Here is a 25,122-nt window from a genome sequence, read left to right on the forward strand (position 1 = left end):
TTAATCTAAATTCATTACTATAGCAGAAAAACTCTGGCTTTCTGTTCTTTTCTTGGGAAAATTATAAAGCAGTTTACTTTTGTGTCCTCAAATTTCACTTCCTTGAAATAACTGAACACAGTTTGACAGATTTATTTAGAGAACACGTACATGCCAAAGTCCAATGTTAATTTCATGAATCACATGAGGACAAGCATATTTAGAGAGCAAACCTTTAAACAGATTGCATTGTCAATAGCTGGAAGCATCTCTGCTAACCTCCTGATCTCAAAAGAACTGAGGAAGCTGTTTCCACTAGGGCTCTGTTGTAGTAGTGAGTTGGGGCCCATGGATGAGAAATTGATGCAAGGATTAATACAGCTTAATTTGAATTAATAAAAGGAAATATTTTCTTCCTTTGAACTTATCTTTGTAAAGCAGTGGTGCCTCCTCTTGGAGGTCATATGTTCACAATCAATGGCCTTTGAGGAGCTCTTGAATCAAGTTGGAGGCCTTGGGAGATTTCAGATCCTCCATCTGGTTCTTATTCTTTCCTCTTTCATGTTACTTACCCCTCATATACTGCTGGAGAACTTCACTGCATTCATTCCTGGTCATCGTTGCTGGGTCCACATCCTGGACAATAATACTGTATCTGATAATGACACTGGAATCCTCAGTGAAGATGCCCTCCTGAGAATCTCCATCCCGCTGGACTCAAACCTGAGGCCAGAGAAGTGTCGTCGGTTCGTCCATCCCCAGTGGCAGCTTCTTCACCTGAATGAGACTATTCACAACACAAGTGTAGCAGACACAGAGCGCTGTGTGGATGGCTGGGTGTATGACCAAAGCTACTTCCCTTCAAACATTGTGACTAAGGTAAAAGTTCCTGTTAACCTGTTCTGGATACACAATCTAGGTGTTTAGAAGAACATAAACATGCTTTATGTTATTGTGTAGATACTATAGTCACCTCTCAGTCACTCTTTTGGAAAATAGTGATTTTGTTGTTGTTATTTATTTATTTATTTATTTATTTATTTTTTGAGATGGAGTCTCTCTCTGTCACCAGGCTGGAGTTACTCCTGACCTCAGGTGACCCACCTGCCTGGGCCTCCCAAACTGCTGGAATTACAGGTGTTAGCCACTGTGCCTGGCTGCTTATTTTTTAATTGCCAGCCACTTGCATCAAATTTGAGACAATGAACTCAACCAACTAGATATAAATACAGCTATCACAAAACTAGTGTGAAGAGAAGACTAATGATTAGAAAAATATTCTTCCTGGTCACTTGTTCTCAGCCTAAGTTGCAAATTGGAAACATCTGTGTTATTTTAAGAATCTACATGCTTTGGCAATGTGTTAGAGAAGCAAATCAGAGTGGATTTCATGCCAGCATTAATGTCTAAAAAAAATTTCCAGCCGGGTGTGGTGGCTCATGCCTGTAATCCCAGCACTTTGGGAGGCCGAGGCAGGTGGATCACGAGGTCAAGAGATCGAAACCATCCTGGCCAACATGGTGCAACCCCCATTTCTACTAAAAAAAACACAAAAATTAGCTGGGCATGGTGGTACATGCCTGTTGTCCTAGCTACTCAGGAGGCTGAGGCAGGAGAATTGCTTGAACCCAGGAGGTGGAGGTTGCAGTGAGCCAAGATCGTGCCACTGCAGTCCAGCCTGGCACCTGGAGACAGAGCAAGACTCTGTCTCAAAAAAAAAACCAAAAACCAAAAAACAAAAAAACTCTTTAATGTGTTTAATGTGCAGCAAAAAATTGCGAACCACTGAGTTATGCAGTTCTGAGTGAATATAAAGACAGATATTAACATAATCTGGAAGGTTTTGGGTGAGAATTTCCAGCGAAAGCCATGCTTACACCAAGATTTGAATGGTATAGGTAAGAAATACTAAAAAGAGGCTAGAGAGTATGTCCACTGAAAGCTAATGCAGCAAGTGAACATTGAGAAGTCAAAAGCTGCTGTGAAGCTATGTTGTATTGGTTTCCTTCTCTTCCAGTGGGACATGGTATGTGATTATCGGTCACTGAAATCCGTGATTCAATTCCTACTTCTGACTGGAATGTTGGTGGGAAGCATCATAGGTGGCCATTTCTCAGACAGGTGAGTGTCTCAAGATCAGGGTTATCATTACTCTGCAGTGTTTTCATCAGCTTACAATTAATTCTTTCATAAAGAAGTGTTATTGAGTTATAATATGCAATTTATGCTGTTGGTGCTGCTTTTTTCCCTAGAGAGCTAGATAAAGAAATGAATTAAAGTGAATTTAGTGAGGGCCATCTTGTTGCCACAGAGATCTCTAAACAGCATCTCAGTATAGGATACTGAAATGACATCTCCATCGGACTAGGGGAATTTCAGAACAGAATCTAGAAAGTAGACACCATAATACGTAGTTTAGAAGGATGTGACTGAGTTACCTACAGAAAAAGAAGGGAAGGTGCTTCAAGATAGGAAATTCAGCCTCTTTAAAGACAAATATATGAAATGGTGTGTAGACCTTGGCCAGGGATGTTGTGTTAGGTCTCTCCTGTACTCTGTGAGCTAAATGCTTGTGGATTCCCAGCCTGGTTGTCGTTATCACAATTACCCCACTAGAGTAGGTGTGTTAATCTGTTCTCATTCTACTAATAAAGACATACCTAAGGCTGGGTAATTTATAAAGGAAAGAGGTTTAATTGACTCACAGTTCCACATGGCTTGAAGGCCTCACAATTTTGGTAGAAAACAAATGAGGAACAAATTCATGTCTTAAACGGTGGCAGGCAAGAAAGTGTGTTCAGGGGAACTCCTCTTTATAAAGCCATCAGATCTCATGAGACTTTTTGCCTTCAGGAGAACATCATGGGAAAAACCAGCCCCCATGATTTAATTACTTCCCACTGGCTCCCTCCCATGACACATGGGAATTATTACAATTCAACATGAGATTTGGTTGGGGACACAGAGCCAAACCATAACAATATACATTTTAAAGTAATGTTTTTTGTTTTTTTTTAGTTCTGTGAAGAATCTCAGTGGTAGTTTAATAGGAATAGCTTTAAATCTATAAATTGCTTTGGCCATGTATTAGTTCACTCTCATGCTACTATAAAAAACTCCCTGAGCCTGGGTAATTTATAAAGAAAAGAGGTTTAATTGACTGACAGTTCAGCATGACTGGGGAGACCTCAGGAAACTTAAAATCATGGTGGAAGAGGAAGCAAACACATCCTTTATTCACATGGTGGCAGGAAAGAGAAGTGCAGAGTGAAGGGGGTGAAAGCCCCTTGTAAAACTGTCGGATCTCATGAGAACTCACCCACTATCATTAAACCAGTATGGAGGTAACACCTCCATGTTTCAATTGATTCAATTACCTCTCACCAGGTCCCTCCTGCAACACATGGGGATTATGGGAACTACAGTTCAAGATGAGATTTGTGTGAGGATACAGCCAAACCATTTCAGGGCATTATAGCCATTTTTACAATATTGACTCTTTCTACTCATGAGCATGGAATGGTTTTCCATTTTTTGATGTCATCTTTGACTTCTTTGAGTAGTTTTGTAGTTCTCCTTGTAGACATCTTTCACTTCACTAGTTAGCTGTATTCCTAGGTATTTTATTCTTTTGTGGCAATTGTAAATGGGATTGCATTCCTGATTTGGCTCTCAGCTTGACTGTTCTTGGTGTATAAGGATGTTAACAACTTTTGCACATTGATGTTCTATCCTGAGACTTTGCTGAAGTTGTTTATCAGCTTTAAAAGCTTTTGGGCTGAGACTATGGGGGTTTATAGATACAGTATCATGTCATCTGCCAACAGGGATAGTTTGACTTCCTCTCTTCCTATTTGGATTCTCTTTATTTCTTACTCTTGCCTGATTGCCCTACCTATGACTTCCAATGCTATGTTGAATAGGAGTGGTGTCTTGTGCCAATTTACAAGGTGAATGCTTTGAGCTTTTGCTTATTCAATATGATGTTGGTTGTGGGTTTGTCATATATGGCTCTTGTTCTTTTGAGGCATGTTTCTTCAATACCTACTTTATTGAAGGTTTTTAATATGAAATGTTGAATTTTATCAAAAACCTTTTCTTGATCTATTTAGATAATTGTGTGGTTTTTGTCTTTAGTTCCATTTATGTGATGAATCAGATATACTTATTTACAAATATTGAACCAACCTTGCATCCCAGGGATAAGACATACTTAATCATGATGGATAATCTTTCTGATATGCTGCTGGATTTGGTTTGCCACTATTTTGTTGAGGACTTTTGCATTGATATTCACCAAAGATATTGGCCTGTGTGAAGTTTTTTTTTTTTTGTTGTTGTTGTTGTTGTTTTTTAAATCTCTGCCAGATTTTGGTATCAGGATGATGCTGGTCTAATAGAATGAGTTAGGAAGGAGTCCCTCCTCCTTAATTTTCTGGAATAGTTTCAGCAAGAATGGTGCCAACCTTTTTTTTTTTTTTTTTTTAACTTCTGGTATAATTCAGCTCTGATTCTGTTTGGTCTGGGCTTTTATTTATTTACTTATTTTGTTGTTGGTGGTGGTGGTGGTGGTAGGCTTGTTGGGTGTTTTACTGTACTGATTAGATATGATTCTTCTATCCTATCTTTATCCTTTGTTTATTGGCTCTTCTAGTACGCTTTATGGTTTTAGTTGCTTTCATAATGGTAATCACCATCTCTTTACTTCAAGATGTAAGATTCCCTAGAGAATGTTTTTGGCTGTTTCTGTGGTGATAATTCCCTTAGTTTTTGCTTCTATGTAAAAGATTTTATATTTTCTTTATTTCTGAAGCATAGAAGAATTTGGCAGGGTATAATTTTTTTTCTGGCACTTTTTTCTTTGAGGACTTCGGATGTTTTATCTCACTTTCTCCTGTCCTCCAAGGTTTCTGCTCAGAAATTTGCTGTTAGTCTAATAGGAATTCCTTTATATGTGACTTGATTCTTTATTCTTGCTGCTTTTAGTATTTTTTCTTTGTCTTTGCTTTTTTGACAGTTTGACTATAATGTGCCTCATAGGGGACCTATTTGAATTGAATCTATTAGGCATTCTTTGAGCTTCTTGTACCAGGATGTCCATCTTTCTCCCAAGACTTGGGAATTTTTCAGCTATTATATCATAAAATATATTTTCTAACCTTTTCCCTTCTCTTTTGGAATTCTCATAATGCAAATATTTATTCACTTAATGGTGTTTATAAATTCTGTAGGCTTTCTTCATTTTTTATAATTCTTTTTCTTTCATCTCCCTCTTCTATTTTTAGCAAACTGTTTTTAAGTTTAGAAATTTCTTCTACTTGGTCCAGTCTATGGTTGAAGCTGTCAGTTGCATTTTTTAATTTTATTCATTGAATTATTCAATTTTTTATATCTATATCTTTGTTAAATTTCTCAAATTATGTATTGTTTTTGTAATTTTATTGAATTGTCTATCTATGGTCTCTTGTGTCTCACTGAGTTTGTTTAGTATTGTTATTTTAGATTCTTTTTCTGGCATTTTGTATAATTCTCTATAATTGGGATCTATTATAGGAAAATTATTGTGGTCCTTTAAAGGTGTCAAATTTCTTCCTTTGTAATGTTTGATTTGTCTCTACATTGATTTCTTTGCACTGAGAGGAAAGGTTGCCTCTTACAAGTTTATGAAGAGGCTTTGTAAGAAAAGACTTATTTGTATGAATGGGTCTTGCATTGTAACTTTTATGGGGTATGTTAGACTTTGGTTCTAGATGGGTAATATAGTTTCTGTGTAGTTTCTTCAGCTTTAATTTAGGCTAGTGACATGTACTAGTGTCTATGTATTAGTGTCTAAGCAGCATAGGCTGCAACAGTTGGTTATGGTAGTAAGGTTTTGCTGGGGTTCAGCTTGCCAGGCTGGTTCTCAGGGGTGCATGCTGGGGTATGTGCATGCACGTGTGGTTTGGAGAAGTTAAGCCTAGGGTTAGACCTATGGAGGTGTTACTCTATTCTAGATGGAACACAGAGATCTATAAACCCAGATTAACAATAAGAGTCCAAGTTTCTTGATGAGAACCCTTAGGCAATTCAACAGAAACTTTGATGCATTGTTCAACTGACATATCTTATATATGAGCTTAGCCTTGGCCTGCATAATCTTCAAGACCCAAATACATATTTAACTCTTGTAGTTCATATACTATGCAGACTCTCTACTATTCTAGATATGTATGTTAATATAATAGACACTTATTACATATTAAAATTCCAACATTGTAGCTTCTTTTATACAGTATCAGTTGGTATCAGATGCCTTCTTGTTATTAAATGATGAAATTTTGATATTGTTAGTCTGTATTATAAACAGGGAGGATTATTTCTGAGGATATTCTTGTTGATTTAGCTCTTGATCTTTCAGGATTTCAAGTACACAAAATAATTTGTTCAAATATTATCAAATTTTAGAGTAAGCTTTCATTTTCTTAAGTTTTTACCTCAAGCTATTATTGCTGTCATCATCTAACATGACTCTCTGTTTCTCAGGTATGGGCGAAGATTGATTCTCAGATGGGCTTTCCTGCAGCTTGCCATCACTGACACCTGCACTGCCTTTGCTCCCAACTTCTCTGTTTACTGTTTACTACGCTTCTTGGCAGGTTTTTCTTCCATGACCATCTTGTCAAATAATACCACGCTCAGTAAGTCAACCATTGTGATCTTCTCTATTTTTTGAGCCTGGAATCTGAAACTGAAATTTCATCTTTATTTGACTTTAAAATGCTCTATGGGTTTTCTTTCAGCTACCGAGTGGATAAGGCCCCAGTCTAAAGCCCTGGTAGTAATACTGTTATCTGGTGCCCTTAGCGTTGGACAGATAATCCTGGGAGGCTTGGCTTATTTCTTTCGAGATTGGCGAATCCTGCATGTGGTGGTGTCTGTACCTTTCTTTGTCTTCTTTCTTTTCTCAAGGTAGGAGCCTTTTCTCTTACTTTGTCTTATGGGGTCCTGGGATGAAAATGAATATTGAATAAGAACATATTGATTTTCTTAGTCCCACTTTTGGACCTAGACTGATGTTCTCATCTGTTCACTCTGTGCAGCTTGAGAAACAGAATGGTAAATAGCAGTGACTTCTGCCTGGGATTTCTGACGTAAAATTTGAAAAAAACTTTTATAGTGGACATAGAAAAATTCCAATTTTGTTTTTCTTACTAAAAATACAGACCCAAATGTTTTGAAAGGAATATCTCTGATTCATTTTTACCTGGAAATAAATCAGGCTATGGTGATGTGTATAATGCTTTTCACTTTTACAGGTGAAATTGGATAAAAGCAAGAGACCACAAATGTATCCATACAGCTCTTTGGCAATAGAGCAGCACAGTTTCACCAGTACTAAAAGTTGGTATGCAGTTTGAGTGATTTACAGCATGCATTCAGCACTTCCTCCTCCATTAGATAATTTTAATAAACATTTATTTGTGGCAAACTTCTCTATGTTTAAAAACAATCTAGGGGAGTATCATTCAGTTAGAAATTACTGGAACATTGAGATATTACTACAGATTTAACACAGTGAGATGAATTTTGATAGAGTAGAGCATAATCCATGTCAGACTCATCCATTATCTTATTCCATCTTCATAACAACCCAATAAGGAATATAGCACTGCTGTTTTCATTTTATTGATAAGGAAACTGAAGCAGATGTAAATGAATGACTCACTTGCATACTAAGTTACCAACATAGCTGCTAGTGGTAACTTCCAAAACTACAGAAGTACTTCCAAACTTTGAGCAGCTTTAAGCTTACATAATTTGAAGACTTTTTTTTTTTTTTTTTTAAGAATACGTATCATCGACATAAATTTGCTAGAACTCATGCCAAGCTTTGGAAAGAACTTATGCATGTAGGGAGCCTAAAGCTTAGGCTTCACAAACTTCTTTGAAAATTTTCATGTGATCAGACAAAGAAGCAATTTAACTCCAGAGTCTGTGTTCCTAAACCATGAAGGTGTACTGCAGGATCATGGTCCTGTTTTCTTAGTATTTTTATAATAAAATATAACTTTCTATTTTCAACCCAACTAAGTGGTGGGTGATAAATAGAAGGCAAAAGACACCCATAGCCAATAATCATATGACTAATAAGAAAGAGGTAACTGCACTGGTGTGTTTTTCTTTTATCAGGTGGCTGTTCGAATCTGCTCGGTGGTTGATAATCACCAATAAAATAGATGAGGGCTTAAAAGCACTTAGAAAAGTTGCACGCACAAATGGAATGAAGAATGCTGAAGAAACCCTGAACATAGATGTGAGTAGGAAAGGGAAGGTGGTTACTGGGTTGAAGAGATGACATAAGCTAACACCTGTCTTCTCCTTGCCAAGACAGACAAACTGCTTCTAAGAAGGGTAGCTAGCTGAGAACACAAGCTCAGTTCTCATTTTTTTTCAAGGCCATCTTATTTAAAAGAAGCTTTGGGAATTATGTAACTATCTCTTCCTTTAGTTTACTTCCTGATCTGAATCTATAACCTATGCATCCTTGTGGATACACTACACCCCTTTGAGGCCTCATTTTCAAATGTCTTTATTGCTGCATAATTTCCTGAAGGCTCCTTTAATGTTTTCATTTATTTTACTTCACACCACTTTCACTCCTGTAATTGTGTATCATAGATCACACTTGAGAGACAGGGTACACATTTCCCTTGTCCTACTGAGTGCCAGTTCTCATCACAATGCCTGGGGCGATGTTGGTAAATGATCCATGTTTGTTATCAAAGGTTGTGAGATCTACCATGCAGGAGGAACTGGAGGCAGCACAGATCAAAACAACTGCGTGTGACTTGTTCCGCCACCCCATTATGCGTAAAAGGATCTGTATCCTGTCATTTATCAGGTGGGCATTACAGTATATGAGGGGCATTAAAAGTGTGGTGACATGAATGGATTTTTTATTTCAAAGGTTACAACAGTACTCTGTGTCTGTATGCGTGTGTGTGTGTGCAGGTGCATGTAGGGCTGATTTGTACATAAAAGATGAAGAAAATATACAGATAACTGCTACATTTGAAGGTAGGCAGAGGGTTACATAGACTCACATGGACTAGTTACACAGTGAGGAGTCAGTTAGCCCTATCATCCTACTAGTCTCGTCACTGGCAGTCGATACTGAGGATAAATTTTGGTGTTTAATTTTCGTTATTTTTTTCAATTCTACTTGAAACAAATCTTAGTAATGTGCATAGATTATGAATGTGTACAACTCCAAGAAAGAAAGAAAGAGAAAGAAAAAAAGAGAGAGAGAGAGGGAGAGGGAGGGAGGGAGGGAGGGATAGAGGGAAAGAAAGAAAAGAAGAAATGAAGAAAGGAAGAAAAGGAAGGAAGGAAGGAAAGAAGGAAGGAAGGAAGGAAACAGAAAATATAATCAACACCCAGATTAAGATGTAGAAAAACCTTGTGCATCATCTGCAGCAATAACAACTTCCCTGCCAAAAAAACTTAAAAACAGTCTGGCCTCCATCACCATGTAGGATTGTTCCTGATTTTGACCTTCACAAAATGTAAAAGATAACATGGCTCTGTTTGTCACAGGCTCCTTTTCCTCAACTTTACTTTCTTAAGATTTATCAGTGTGTTGCACGTAACAATAGGTTGTTCTCCTTCTCAGTGTTTCAGCATTCCAAAAGATGAATACAGTACAATTTCTTTATCTACTTCATTGTTGGTGGACTTTTACTTATTTCCCATTTGGGGTGTTTGCACAAGGGCTTCTGTAGACAATCTTGTACATTGCCTCTTGGGGATATGTAAGTACTTACTTTGGTAGTGTCAGTAGAAAAAATTTTAAATATAATTCTGAATTTTTGAAAACCTATAAAAAGCGTTACAGGAGAGCATACGTCCACTTCCAAGCTGAACACAGTACTATTGAATTGTACAGTTTACCTCTTCCAAGGCATATCCTATAGGTGGCTACTCCATTTAATTGCACTGTGTTTTATCACTTTTCCCCTACCCACCACATCACAGACTCTGGCTTCTGAATCCTAGACAGTCAGAGTGGGACAAATATGTAGAGATACTGGTCAGAGAAGAACTTTCTTACTTGGAATTGCTATGATCTGTGGTGGTTTCTTCTGCCATAAAGTCTAAAGCTGGCTCTTTCTGGATATAGTAGATCATTAATGTGAACTAGTTCCGTTATCATTTAAAACAACTTGTTACAGCTATATGATGTTTTTTAGAAGATATGTGGTAACCGCAAAGCAAAAACCTATAATAGATATGCTAAAATTAAAGCACAAAGAATCAGAAGATACTACTAGAGAAAAACACAAATAAAAACTCTAAAAGTGAAAGAAAAGGGAAAAAAATCTGCAAAACAAGTAGAAAACAAGCAACAAAATGGAAATGCTCAGCCCTTACCTATCAATAATTACCTTGAATGTAAATGGATTAAGTTCTGCAATTAAAGACATAGAGTGCTTGAATGGTTTTTTTTTTTTTTTTTTTCTTTCTTTTTTACTTAAAATGGCTTCTGGTCAGCTCCTACTTCCAAAGAGCCCACAGATGGTCTATAAGAGGAACACGTGTATCCCTGCCTCTGTGTCCCTCCAGTATGCTTATTCATTCATCACATTCTCTGTCTCTGCTCTGACTCCTCAGGAGAGAACCACTGTTTCTTACCTTAAATTTCTTATAATTGTGTCAGGCGCTACAACGCTGTGCTCCCAGATAGTGCTGCCAAGCAGGTAGTCTTTTTGAGCCTTACTCTCCAGCAAAGGGAAAATTCTTCATAGCAGTAGTGTTGGGGAGAAGAGAAAGAGCACTCGCAGCATACTGACAGCTCTGAGAAAAGGAATTATTTCCCTAATTGTCAAGCTTTAATTCTTCTATGTTCAATGCTTATATACCATTGAGTTTGATGACTGATTCAGGTTAAGTTTTCCCGTGATTATCAACTATATGCTTGAAGACTTGTACAAAAGAATGACTGACAGGAGTCCTGTTCTTATAAAATGTCATGCAATTATTCAAGATAACTCTAAGATCATCATCTTTAAAACAAAATACTCTACAAATCGTACTGAGTCTTTATTTCTTAACAGTGACCAATGACAGCCTGGGCCAATATGATAATCGACTGCAGGAAGTAGGCTCTAAACCTTATGATGTATCTTTTCTATTTTGTTCACTACAGATTTGCAAACACAATACCTTTTTTTGGTATCATGATCAATCTTCAGCATGTGGGGAGCAATATTTTCCTGTTGCAGGTCCTTTTTGGAGTTGTCACTCTCATAGTCCGAGGTCTTGCTCTTTTCACACTAAATCATATGGGCCGTCGAATAAGCGAGATGTTGTTCATGTTCCTGGTGGGCCTTTCCATTTTGGCCAACACGTTTGTGCCCAAAGGTGAGAGAATAGTGGACTTTGGGGGAAAGAAAGTGTCTTCTCTTTATTCTTCTGGAATTGTATTGGTCACATTTGCCTAAAACCAGGAATAAGGAGGGGTGCCATTTAAAGGCTGCATATTCCCCCAAAGCAATATGAGCATGTAATACAGATTTGGCTAAGAATTGAGAAAAAAGCCAGGGGCAGCTCAGATCTGCATTTATCTTCATCAACTCTGGAAGTAGCTAGATAGTGGTGCCATTCATTCCTGACAGTTTATCTAGGACATCAACTGATCACATGTCCTTTGGTTAATCACATTTTTGATAACAAGCATGGCATGAGCACACGATATGATTGCTTCCTTTGTGTGGGCTCTGTCTAGGTTCTTCCTCATTACTCTGTCTTCACTGACCAGTCTACTCACTGAGATCTGTGTAGCCACACTTGGGTGTGATGTTAAGTCACCATGACTGCAGCCCTGGATTGGGGGAAATCTTTTTGACTTTCATGAAATAGAAATCCTTTGTTTTCAAGCAGAGAACAAATATATGGTAGGAACAACAAACTAGGCAGATTAAAAGCCTATTTACCTCCCTGTTAGACTATTTTATAAGTTAATACAATGATTATATATAATGATTAGGGGAAACTTAGTAGGCATTATGCCTTCCCTGCTTCCCAATACAAGAATGTATATTATCACATAATAGATTGGGGAACTCGACTCCTCTTTCTGAATATTATCAATAATGTATATTTCCTGTCTGACATTAGAGCACTTTCTAATCTTATAAAGGTATGATTCTATTTCTTTTTACATTAGGCGGAAAACATTCTCTAAAACTTCCTTTTAATGGCTTCCAAATTCTGAATTTATTTTTCCCCAAATAGAAGTTCTATTTCTTGCTTCCTTATGCCTGTCACCATTCTGGATCTAGCCTCTCTTTACTCTGCCCTGTAACAAAGGATATTTTTCATTAGTCTCTTGTGCAATACCAACTCCATGACAATACAGCATCTGCACTAGATTGACTAAGTTATCCAGATTTACCTGAGACTTCCTTGGTTTTATGAATAAAATTTTCACATCACTAAAACCCCTTCATCCCTGGGAAGTTGAGGATGGCTCATCACTTTAAATTCTGCACTTTAATTGTAAAGTTCTCAAGCTTAGTGCTGAGTCTCAGACTCCTCAATAATTGTCCACATGATGGTTCTACCTTCTATAGAATGGTCATAGCAAATACTGGATAGAATAAGTAAGAAAAAATTTCTGCTGGACTCATCTTTTCCCCTCTCTCTCTGAAAAAATCTTAGATATGCAGGGGAATTTCCTGTATTAATCCAGATAATTTTATGCATTTTTGTCACCTAAGTTGATAATTCTAATCTGATAATTTATCAGCTTATCAACCACTGGATGTTCTCTGTCACTGTTCAGGTTTCTACAGTATTTTTCAAACATGCAAATACTCAATAGGTTGTTTTAAAATTAAGTTTGGTGGATGTTGCTTCCTTTAGCCCAGATCTCAGAGTCTCACTGGTCTCTTCTATTTCCCAGAAATGCAGACCCTGCGTGTGGCTTTGGCATGTGTGGGAATCGGCTGTTCTGCTGCTACTTTTTCCAGTTGTGCTGTTCACTTCATTGAACTCGTCCCCACTGTTCTCAGGTATAAGAGAAATGGATGCTCCAACAGAGCCCAAAATAAGAATTTCCCACCAAACACTTACTGAGGGAATAAAACTGAGACCTGTTTATCATTATAAAAGCAATCATTTATGATACTAATAATATAATAAAAAATTATGGCCAATGTTTATTGCAAGATGGCTTTGTGCCATCTACTGTGCTGGGCAGTATTTTAATGCATCATCTCACTAAACTTTTGGACCACTCATCAGAGTAGGTGTAATGTGTAACAGTCTGTTCAAAATGATGAAAAGGAATCTTAACTCACATTGAATCTGATTAAAAACAGCTAGAAAATCATATAGAAAGTCTCAAAAGCAACTGTTTGCCCATATTTTTAATGATTGTGTTTTATTGTCTTCTGTAGTTGTCAAAATAATGTGTCACAAATTACGTGTGTAGATTTTTTACTGATTATCATGTATTGTCATTTATCTTTAGGGCAAGAGCTTTAGGAATTGATTTAATGACTAGTAGGATTGGAGCAGCACTGGCTCCCGTCTTGATGACCTTAACAGTGTTTGTTACCACTTTGCCATGGATCATTTACGGAGTTTTCCCCATCATTGCTGGTATTGTTGTCTTCCTCCTGCCAGAAACCAAGAATCTGCCTCTGCCTGATACCATCAACGATTTGGAAAATCAGTGAGTCAATCTTCTAGCCATGTCCTGAGAGAAACAGATCTGTGATAAGAGATGAAAAACACCATATGTATCCTTGGGATTACTGTGAAAGCTTAGCCTTTCCTGAGCTACTTCCACTTGGGCCATTGCCTTTCATTAGCAGCAGGGCCAGCTCTATCCATTCTGAATTCCAACTCTAGATTACAGAGACACCCTCACTGGTGGTTTTAGTGATGAAGAGACAAAAAAGAACTATGTCGTGATGGCATATACTACCCTGCCTCATGAAAGGCACACACTCATGATGGTACCTAATGATTCTTCTACTCATAGAGCTTGGGATATACTGGGGAAAGAAACAAAATAGTGAAGGAAGACTGTCTTTAATAGTGAAGGAAGACTCTCACAAAGAGTTAAAGATCCTCCTTGAAAAGATAATAAAGGAGATAAATCTTGTCTAGTTGCCTATGAAATTGAGTCAGTCTTGCTGCCACGAGTAATAGAAGGATTTAGAATAGAGAAAATAGGAAAAAATATTTTTAATTTTTAATTTTAAGTTTTAAGTTTTATTTTATTTGTGTATTTAAAGACAGGGTCTCCTCTGTCACCCAGCTGGAGTGTAGTGGGGCAATCACAGCTCACTGAAGCCATGACTTCCTGGGTTCAGGTGATTCTCTCACCTCTGCCTCTCGAGTAGCTGAGACCACAGGTGCATGCCTCTACACAGGACTAATTGTTTGTATTTTTAGTAGAAATTGGGTTTTACTATGTTGCCCAAGCTGATCTCAAACTCCTGGGCTCAAGCAATCCACCTGCCTTGGCCTTTTATTTTGTTTTTAATTGACTCAAAATAATTGTACATATTATGGGGAACAGTGTGATGTTTTGATACACATAAATCAGGGTAATTAGCATATCTATAATCTTAAACACTTATCATTTATTTGTGGTGAGAACACTCAAATCCTTTCTTATAGCTCTTTTTTTAATTGCATTTTAGGTTTTGGGGTATATGTGAAGAACATGCAAGATTATTGCATACGTATACACATGGCAGTGTGATTTGCTGCCTTCCTCCCCATCACCTCTATCTGGCATTTCTCCCCATTGCCATCCCCCCCCAACTCCCCACCCCTCTGCTGTCCCTCCCCTATTTTCCCCAACAGACCCCAGTGTGTACTGCTCCCCTCCCTGTGTCCATGTGTTCTCATTGTTCAACACCCGCCTATGAGTGAGAACATGTGGTGTTTGATTTTCTGCTCCTGTGTCAGTTTGCTGAGAATGATGGCTTCCAGGTTCATCCATGTCCCTACAAAGGACATGAACTCATCATTTTTGATGGCTGCATAATATTCCATGGTGTATATGTGCCACATTTTCCCTGTCCAGTCTATCATCGATGGGCATTTGGGTTGGTTCCAGGCCTTTGCTATTGTAAACAGTGCTGCAATGAACATTCATGTGCATGTGTCCTTATAGTAGAATGATTTATAATCCTTTGGATATATACCCAGTAATGGGATTGCTGGGTCAAATGGAATTTCTATTTCTAGGTCCTTGAGGAATCGCCACACTGTCTTCCACAATGGATGAACTAATTTACACTCCCACCAACAGTGTAAAAGTGTTCCTATTTCTCCACATCCTCTCCAACATCTGTTGTCTCCAGATTTTTTAATGATCACCATTCTAACTGGCGTGAGATGGTATCTCAATGTAGTTTTGATTTGCATTTCTCTGATGACCAGTGATGATGAGCATTTTTTCATATGTTTGTTGGCCTCATGTATGTCTTCTTTTGTAAAGTGTCTGTTCATAACCTTTGCCCACTTTTGAATAGGCTTGTTTGTGTTTTTCTTGTAAATCTGTTTTAGTTCTTTGTACATTCTGGATATAAGCCCTTTGTCAGATAGGTAAACTGCAAAAATTTTTTTCCATTCTGTTGGTTGCTGATTCACACTAATGACTGTTTCTTTTGCTGTGCAGAAGCTGTGGAGTTTGATTAGGTCCCATTTGTCTATTTTGGCTTTTGTTGCCAATGCTTTTGGTGTTTTGGTCATGAAGTCCTTGCCTACGCCTATGTCCTGAATGGTTTTGCCTAGGTTTTCTTCTACGGTTTTTATGGTGTTAGGTCTTATGTTTAAGTCTTTAATCCATCTGGAGTTAATTTTAGTGTAAGGTGTCAGGAAGGGGTCCAGTTTCAGCTTTCTGCACATGGCTAGCCAGTTTTCCCAACACCATTTATTAAACAGGGAATCCTTTCCCCATTGCTTGTTTTTGTCAGATTTGTCAAAGGTCGGATGGTTGTAGATATGTTGTGGTGCCTTCAAGCCCTCTGTTCTGTTCCATTGGTCTATATCTCTGTTTTGGTACCAGTACCATGCTATTTTGATTACTGTAGCCTTGTAGTATAGTTTGAAGTCCGGTAGTGTGATGCCTCCCGCTTTGTTCTTTTTGCTTAGAATTGACTTGGCTATGCGGGCTCTCTTTTAGTTCCATATGAAGTTTAAGGTTGTTTTTTCCAATTCTGTGAAGAAGGTCATTAGTTTCTTGATGGGGATAGTGTTGAATCTGTATATTACTTTGGGCAGTATGGCCATTTTGACAACATTGATTCTACCTAACAATGAACATGGAATGTTTCTCCATCTGTTTGTGTCCTCTCTTATTTCATTGAACAGTGGTTTGTAGTTCTCCTTGAAGAAGTCCTCCTTTATGTTCTTTGTTAGTTGTATTCCTAGGTATTTTATTCTCTTTGCAGCAATTGTGAATGGCAGTTCATTCTTGATTTGGCTCTCTTTAAGTCTGTTATTGGTGTATAGGAATGCTCGTGATTTTTGCACATTCATTATGTACCCTGAGACTTTGCTGAAGTTGCTTATCAGTTTCAGGAGATTTAGGGCTGAGATAATGGGGTCTTCTAGATATACAATCATGTTGTCTGCAAATGGAGACAATTTGATTTCCTCCTTTTCTATTTGAATATCTTTTATTTCTTTTTCTTGCCTGATTGCTCTGGCTAGAACTTCCAGTACTATATTGAATAGGAGTGGTGAGAGAGGGCATCCTTGTCTAGTGCCAGATTTCAAAGGGAATGCTTCCAGTTTTTGCCCATTCAGTATGATATTGGCTGTTGGTTTGTCATAAATAGCTTTTATGATTTTGAGATACATTCCATCAATACTTAGTTTATGGAGGGTTTTTAGCATAAAGGGCTGTTGAATTTTGTCAAAGGCCTTCTCTGCATCAATTGAGATAATCATGTGGTTTTTTTCTTTGATTTTGTTTATGTGGTGAATTAAGTTTATGGACTTGCATATGTTGAACCAGCCTTGCATCCCTAGGATAAATCCTACTGGATCATGATGGATAAGCTTTTTGATGTGCTGTTGCAATCGGCTTGCCAGTATTTTATTGAAGATTTTTGCATCTATGTTCATCATGGATATTGGCCTGAAGTTTTCTTTTCTTGTTGAGTCTCTGTCGAGTTTTGGTATCAGGATGATGTTGGTCTCATACAATGATTAGGGAAGGCTTCCCTCTTTTTGGATTATCTGGAATAGTTTCAGAAGGAATGGTACCAGCTCCTCTTTGTATGTCTGGTAGAATTCGGCTGTGAACCCATCTGGACTGGGCTTTTTTTTGGGTCGTAGGCTCTTAATTGCTGCCTCAACTTCAGACCTTATTATTGGTCTATTCAGGGTTTTGACTTCTTCCTGGTTTAGGCTTGGGAGGAGGCAAGTGTCCAGGAATTTATCCATTTTACCAGGTTTACTAGTTTATGTGCATAGAGTTGTTTGTAATAATCTCTGATGATGGTTTGAATTTCTGTGGAATCTGTGGTGATCTCCCCTTTATCATTTTTTATTGCATCAATTTGGTTATTCTCTCTTTTCTTTTTTATTAATCTGGCTAATGGTCTGTCTGTTTTGTTAATCTTTTTGAAATACCAGCTCCTGGATTTATTAATTTTTTGAAGAGTTTTTTGTGTCTCTATCTCCTTTAGTTCTGCTCTGATCTTAGTTATTTCCTGGCTTCTGCTAGGTTTTGAATTTTTTTGATCTTGCTCCTCTAGCTCTTTCAATTTCGATGATAGGATGTCGATTTTAGATCTCTCCTTTCTTCTCATGTGGGCATTCATTGCTATATATTTTCCTCTAGAGACTGCTTTAAATGTGTCCCAGAGATTCTGGTATGTTGAGTCTTCATTCTCGTTGGTTTCAAAGAACATCTTTATTTCTGCCTTCATTTCATTGTTTATCCAGTCAACATTCAAGAGCAAGTTGTTCAGTTTCCATGAGGCTGTGCAGTTCTGAGTTAGTTTCTGAATTCTGAGTTCTAACTTGATTGCACTGTGGTCTGAGAGACTGTTACGATTTCTGTTCTTTTGCATTTGCTGACAAGTGATTTGCTTCCAATTATGTGGTCAGTTTTAGAATAGGTGTGATGTGGTGCTGAGAAGAATGTATATTCTGTGGATTTGAGGTGGAGAGTTCTGTAAATGTCTATTAGGTTTGCTTGTTCCAGGTCTGAGTTCAAGTCCTTGATATCTTTGTTAATTTTCTGTCTGGTTGATCTGTCTAATATAGACAAGGGGTGTTAAAGTCTCCCACTATTATTGTGTGGGAGTCTAAGTCTCTTTGTAAGTCATTAAGAACTTGCCTTATGTATCTGGGTGCTCCTGTATTGGGTGCGTATATATTTAGGATCGTTAGCTCTTCTGGTTGCATTGATCCTTTTACCATTATGTAGTGTCCTTCTTTGTCTCTTTTGATCTTTGTTGTTTTTAAGTCTATTTTATCAGAGACGAGAATTGCAACTCCTGCTTTTTTTTTTTTTTTTTTTTTCCCTCTCCATTTGCTTGGTAAGTCTTCCTGCATCCCTTTACTTTGAGCCTTTGTGTATCCTCGCATGTGAGATGGGTTTCCTAGATACAGCACACTGATGGGTTTTGGCTTTTTATCCAATTTGCCAGTCTGTGTCTTTTGATTGGGGCATTTAGTCCATTTACATTTAAGGTTAATATTGTTACGTGTGATCCTGCCATTTTGATGCTAGCTGGCTGTTTTTTCCATTAGTTGATATAGATTCTTCATTGTGTTGATGCTCTTTACCATTTGTTTTTTTTTGGAGTGGCTGGTACTGGTTGTTCCTTTCTATGTGTAGAGCCTCTTTCAGCAGCTCCTGTAAAGCAGGCCTGGTGGTGATGAAATCTCTGAGTACTTGCTTGTTTGCAAAAGATTGTATTTTTCCTTCACTTATGAAGTTTAGTTTGGCTGGGTGTGAGATTCTGGGTTGAACGTTCTTTTCTTTAAGGGTGTTGAATATTGGCCCCCACTCTCTTCTGACTTGTAGGGTTTCTGCTGAGAGATCTGCTGTGAGTCTGATGGGCTTCCCTTTGTGGGTAACCTGACCTTTCTTTCTGGCTGCCCTTAGCATTTTCTCCTTCATTTCAACCCTGGTGAATCTGACGATTATGTGCCTTGCTGTTGCTCTTCTTGAGGAATGTCTTTGTGGTGTTCTCTATATTTCCTGGACTAGAATATTGGCCTGCCTTGCTAGGTTGCAGAAGTTTTCCTGGATAATATCCTGAAGAGTATTTTCCAGCTTGAATTCATTCTCTTCGTCACATTCAGGTACACCTATGAAACATAGATTAGGTCTTTTCACATAGTCCCACATTTCTTGGAGATGTTGTTCATTCCTTTTTACCCCTTTTTCTCTGATCTTGCCTTCTCGTTTTATTTCATTGAGTTGATCTTTGACCTCTGATATCCTTTCTTCTGCTTGATCAATTTGGCTGTTGAAACTTGTGTATGCTTCACGAAGTTCTCGTGTTGTGTTTTTCAGCTCCATCAATTCACTTAGATTCCTCTCTAATTTGTCCATTCTTATTAGCATTTCTTCAAATCTTTTTTCAAGGTTCTTAGTTTCTTTGCATTGGGTTAGAACATGTTCTTTTAGCTCACAGAAGTTTCTTATTACCCACCTTCTGAAGTCTCATTCTGTCATTTCATCACACTCGTTCTCCATCCAGCCTTGTTCCCTTGCTGGTGAGGAGTTGTGATCCCTTGTAGGAGGAGAGGCGTTCTGGTTTCAGGTGCTTTCATCCTTTTTGCACTGGTTTCTTCCCATATTTGTGGATTTATCCACCTGTTGTCTTTGAAGTTGTTGACTTTCAGATTGGGTCTTTGAGTGGACATCTAGTTTGTTGATGATGCAGTTATTTCCTTCTGTTTCTTAGTTTTTCTTCTAACAGTCTGGCCCCTCTGCTGTAGGACTGCTGAGGTCCACTCCAGGCCCTGCTTGCCTGGGGATCACCTGCAGTGGCTGCAGAACATTAAGGGTTGCTGCTAGTTTCTTCTGCTTTCTTTGTCCCAGAAGGATACCCACCAAATGTCAGTCTGATCTCTCCTTTATGAGGTGACTCTTTGGATATACAGTGGTCAGGGAGCTGCTTGAGGAGACAGTCTGTCCTTTATAGGAGCTCAAGTGCAGAACTGTGATCTCTGTTGTTCATTTAGAGTTGCTGAGCAGGTACGTTTAAGTCTGCTGCAGCAGAACTCATAACCCCCCCCTTGTTTTTTACCCCTAGGTGCTCTGTCCCAAGTACTTAGGGCTTTATTTATGAGTTTCTGTTGTGCTGCTGCCTTTTTATCAGGGCTGCCCTGCCCAGCGAGGAGGCAGCCTAGTCACGGTCTGCCTGCAGAGGCCTTGCTGAGCTTCTGTGGGCTCTGCCCAGCTGCCATGTGAACTTCCCTGTAGTCCTGTTTATACAGGTGTGGTTAGAACTGCCTCAGCAAAGTCAGCCCACCCCTGTAATGGCGGACTCTCTCTGTAGTGGCTGGTTGCCTCTGCAATGGCAGGCTGCCTCAGCAATGGCGGACTACCTCTGAAATGGTGGAGTGCCTCGGTAATGGCGGATGCCCCTCCCCCACAGAGCTGGACCTTCCCGGGTTCAGCTGTGCTTGCTGTGAAACTCTCAATCCAGAGCGTTTCCAATTGCTTCCAGAGCATTTCCAATTGCTATTGTTTTGTGGGGGTGGGATTAGCCGAGCCTGATCACCTGGCTCCCAGACTCAGAGCCCTTTCTTTTTAGTTGAACAGTAGACCTTCTCCCAGGTGTTCCAGTTGCCTGTTGGAAAGGCACCAGGAATTGTGTGATTTTCTGTGCAGTGACCCACTGCGCCAGCTGAGACAGTGGTGCTGAGATTCGCGGCATTTTTTTGTCCGGGAAATCTTGTGGCCTGGCTCCCTGTTTCAGTTAGCTTTTTAATCAGATGAATGGGCAACTCTGCCTTCCTGGAGTTCCAATCACCAGCTAAAATGGTGTCTGGGCCCATGCATTTTGTACAGAGAACTGCCGCCCTGGGGCACTGGCAAAGCAGTTGCACCAGCCAAACCAGCCATGCTGGCGACCCATGGGACTCCTCCACCTGGGAATCTCCTGGTCTGTGGTCAATAAAAATCCATCTGGAAATGCGGTGCCCACTCACCCTCTGCACTTGCACTGGGAGCTGCAATCCTGAGCTGCTCCTAATCGGCCAACTTGTGAGTTCAAGGATTTTTAAAAACCCTGAAAAACCTGTGGAGTACTTTGCTTATTACCCGGGTGACAAATAATCTGTATACAGAACCCCTGTGACACACAGTTTACTACATAACAATCCTGCATATACACCCCTAAACCTAAAATAAAAATTAAAAAAAAAAAAAAAAAAAAAGCTGATGGTCAGAGGATCAGCTTGTAATTGTGTATAGAGAACATACAAAGTAATTTTTATTTTTTCTGAATGCTTGATTTTTGTTGTTCTTTTTCAATTTGTTGCTTCTGTCTTGTTTTTCCAGGAAAAAACTCTCAAGAAAAACCAATAAAAATGATTGCTACACAAAAGTGACCAAATTTTAAGAAGCTTTCATGAGCTGATTGGAGGAAATTCAGAGAAAAAATACAGGAAAAGGGCACACCAGGAGTTTTTTTTTTCCCCTACAACAGCAAGATTATATACTAGATACATATTTCTCAATTATAATTATGACATTAATTTGCATTGGTGTTTTCAAAATTAACTTGTGTGAACATGTAATCTCTTGAATAATCTGATATTTTTGGGAAATACTTTAAAAATTACAAATTTATCAATAAATTGGTAGTAGATAAGATGATTCAGTAACAAAAAAAAAATCATGGAATTAGGATGTGGCTGGCTGGTGTATGAAGCACCATGTGATGAATTCATGAAGCTGCAAAAGTCGAGAGAGATCCAAGATGGCCGATTACTAGCAGCTCAGGATTGTAGCTCCCAGTGAAAGCGCAGAGAACGACAGGATGCCACACTTTCAGATGAGTTTTTGTTGCTCACAGACCAGGAGATTCCCAGCGGAGGAGCCCCACGGGTCACCAGGGTGACTCTTGTGGCTGGCATGGCAGTTTTGCTGGTGTCCCGGCATGGCAGTTCTCAGTGCAGAGTAAACAGGACTGGTTCCCCTTTTGGTCGAAGTTTGGAGCTCTAGGAAGGCAGAGTCACCCATTCAGCTGATTGAAAAAGGGACTCAAGAGGGAAGCCAGACTGGAGATTCCTGGGCAGAAAGGCACCAAGAATCTTAACACCACTGTTTTAGCCAGCACAGTGGGTTGCTCAGAATTCGGCCCTGGGAATCAATAGGTTGGATGTCCACTCAGAGACCTAATTTGAAAGTCAATAATTACAAAGACAGGTGAATAAATTTACAATGACAGGAAGAAACCAGCTTAAAAAGGCTGAGAATACTCAAAGTCAGAATGCCTCTACCTCTGCAGGGGATCACAGATCCTCATCAACAAGGGAACAAGGCCTGATGGAGAATGAGTGCATTCCAATAACAGAATTAGGCTTCAGAAGGTGGATAATGAGAAACTTCTGTGAGTTAAAAGAACATGTTCTAGCCCAATGTGAAGAAATTAGGAACCTTGAAAAAAAAGTTTGATGAAATCCTAACGAGAATAGACAATTTAGAGAGGACTATAAGTGAATTAATGGAACTGAAGAACACAATATGAGAACTCCACGAAGTATGCACAGGTTTTAACACTCGAATTGATCAAGCAGAAGAAAAGATACCAGAGGTCAAAGACCAACTTAATGAAATGAAATGAGAAGACAAGATTAGAGAAGAAAAAGTAAAAAGGAATGAGCAAAGTCTCCAAGAAATATGGGACTATGTGAAAAGACCTAATTTACGTTTGATAGGTGTACCTGAATGTCATGAAGAGAATAAATCTAAGCTGGAAAATATTCTTCAGGATATTACTCAGGAAAACTTTCCTAACCTAGTAAGACAGGACAATACTCAACTCCAGGTAATACAGAGAACACCACAAAGATATTCCTCTAGAAGAGCAACCCCAAGACACATAATTGTTAGATTCACCAGGGTCGAAATAAAGGGGAAAATTCTAAGGGCAGCTAGAGAGTAAGGTCAGGTTACTCATAAAGGGAAGCCTATCAGACTCACAGCAGATCTCTCAGCAGAAACCCTACAAACTAGAAGAGAGTGAGGGTCAATATTCAATATCCTCAAAGAAAAGAATTTTCAACCCAGAATCTCATATCCAGCCAAACTAAGCTTCATAAATGGAGGAAAAATAAAATCTTTTGTGAACAAGCAAGCACTCAGATTTCATCACCACCAGGCCTGCTTTACAAGAGCTTCTGAAAGAAGAACTACACACAGAAAGGAACAACCAGTATCTGTCATCCCAAAAACTTACCAAAAGATAAAGAGTATCTTCACAATAAAGAATCTATGTCAACTAATGGGCAAAATAGCCAGCTAGCATTAAATGACAATATTAAACTCACAAATATCAATAATTAATCCTAAATTTAAATGGATTAAATGCCCCAATCAAAGACATAGACACGCAAATTGAATAAAAAGTTAAAACCCATCAGCATGCTGTATCCAGATCCATCTCATAAGTGAGGACACACAAAGACTCAAAACAAAAGGTTGGAGGAAGACTCACCAATCAAATGGAAAGCAAAAACAAACAAACAAACAAACAAAATACAGGAGTTGTAGCTTTCATCTCTTACAAAATAGACTTTAATAGTAACAACGATTACAAGAAACAAAGAAGGACAAGGAGCACCCAGATACATAAGACAAGTTCTTAATGACTTATAAAGAGACTTAGACTCCCGCACAATAATAGTGGGAGACTTTGACACTGCATTGTTAATATTCGGCAGATCAATGAGATAGAAAATTAACAGGGACATTTGTGATTTGAACTCAGACCTGGAACAAGTAAACTCACTGAATATGTATAGAATTCTTCACCCCAGGTCCACAGAACATACATTTTTTCCAGTATCACATTACACCTATTTTAAAAGTGACCACATAAATGGAAGTAAATCACTCTTCAGCATTTGCATAGCATTTTACAGATTTAAATGAAATATTGGTTGGCTGTTTGTTTGTTATTTTCTTCCCTTATTCCTTCCTGTCTCTGCTATTAAGTACAATTATCAGCATAAAAGAGGTTTTTAATATCTATTTTTAGATTGCATTCCAGCCTGGGCAATAAAGACTCCTGTTCTCTCTCACCCTTTCTCTTTCTTTCTTTCATAAAAAAAAGAAAAAATAAATAAAGCTGCAAAAGTCAAAACAATACTTCATGTGCAACCAGAAATCAAAGTAAATCCAGAAATAGAGATCTATATATGTGCACTTAATGCATGATACTTTTGACATAAGTCATTGGAAAATAAAAAGATTATGTACTAAATTGCACTGACTATCTCTTTGTAAATACATTCACTAAATAACAATAGCCACTTTTCAATGGTGGAATTTTAATTAATTTTTTTGTAATTTTCTCTTTTTAAACAAACAGCAGGTATAATTTAAAATATTATAAAGATATTGTTCAAATTGAAGGGCAAAGGTCAGGTTCAGCAATTTTCAAACTGTATGTACATTTAATAAAATCACTATAAATAAAAAATGATATTTCAAATGATGCAAAAGGCTAATTAATAAATGAAAGGCTGTTCAACTATAGTAGTAAAGTAATTTCAGGCAAACTCACATAACCAAACGTAAACTTTGATTTTAAACAGCAAAGATTTTAAAGTGTTAATGATCATCAAAGTGGTCATTACACTGAAATGGACATTCATTATAGTTTAATTATTACTGAAATGACCTAGGGATTTAGTCTAGGTTCTGCAGCAGACTACACAAAAAACCAATCATTGAAACAATGAGTATTGCCAGGGAAGAAGGCTTTATTCAAGTGCTTCACCACAGAAGATGAGAGATCAGTCTCAAATTTATCTTCCTGACTGACTAAAATTATGGGTTTATATAGCAGGGAAGGAAATGTCACCATGTGTGGGAAAATAGGAATTAGGGTGGGTAAGGAAGAGAAGTTGGTCAACAAAAAGCAGGTGGCT

The 25,122-nt window shown here is 38.3% G+C and overlaps 1 protein-coding gene across 3 annotated transcripts; it reads left to right on the forward strand.

Moving 5' to 3' along the window:
- Positions 1-235: 235 nt before the first annotated feature.
- LOC101043991 (solute carrier family 22 member 10) lies at positions 236-25,122 on the forward strand. Of its 3 annotated transcripts, none has more exons than XM_010335887.3 (10): positions 236-858; positions 1,997-2,100; positions 6,502-6,656; positions 6,759-6,927; positions 8,149-8,272; positions 8,745-8,860; positions 11,165-11,379; positions 12,923-13,031; positions 13,493-13,696; positions 21,524-25,122. In XM_010335887.3, exons 1-10 carry the CDS (start codon positions 457-459, stop codon positions 21,582-21,584), a joined length of 1,659 nt encoding a protein of 552 aa, XP_010334189.1. In that variant the 5' UTR covers positions 236-456; the 3' UTR covers positions 21,585-25,122. The 3 variants fall into 3 exon arrangements, with proteins under 3 accessions (XP_010334189.1, XP_074257716.1, XP_003920312.1); XM_074401615.1 differs by lacking the exon at positions 21,524-25,122 and adding an exon at positions 14,265-14,336; XM_003920263.3 differs by lacking the exon at positions 21,524-25,122 and having other exon boundaries at positions 13,493-13,700.

This window comes from Saimiri boliviensis, chromosome 6, assembly GCF_048565385.1.
Source record: "Saimiri boliviensis isolate mSaiBol1 chromosome 6, mSaiBol1.pri, whole genome shotgun sequence".
Taxonomy (NCBI): domain Eukaryota; kingdom Metazoa; phylum Chordata; class Mammalia; order Primates; family Cebidae; genus Saimiri; species Saimiri boliviensis.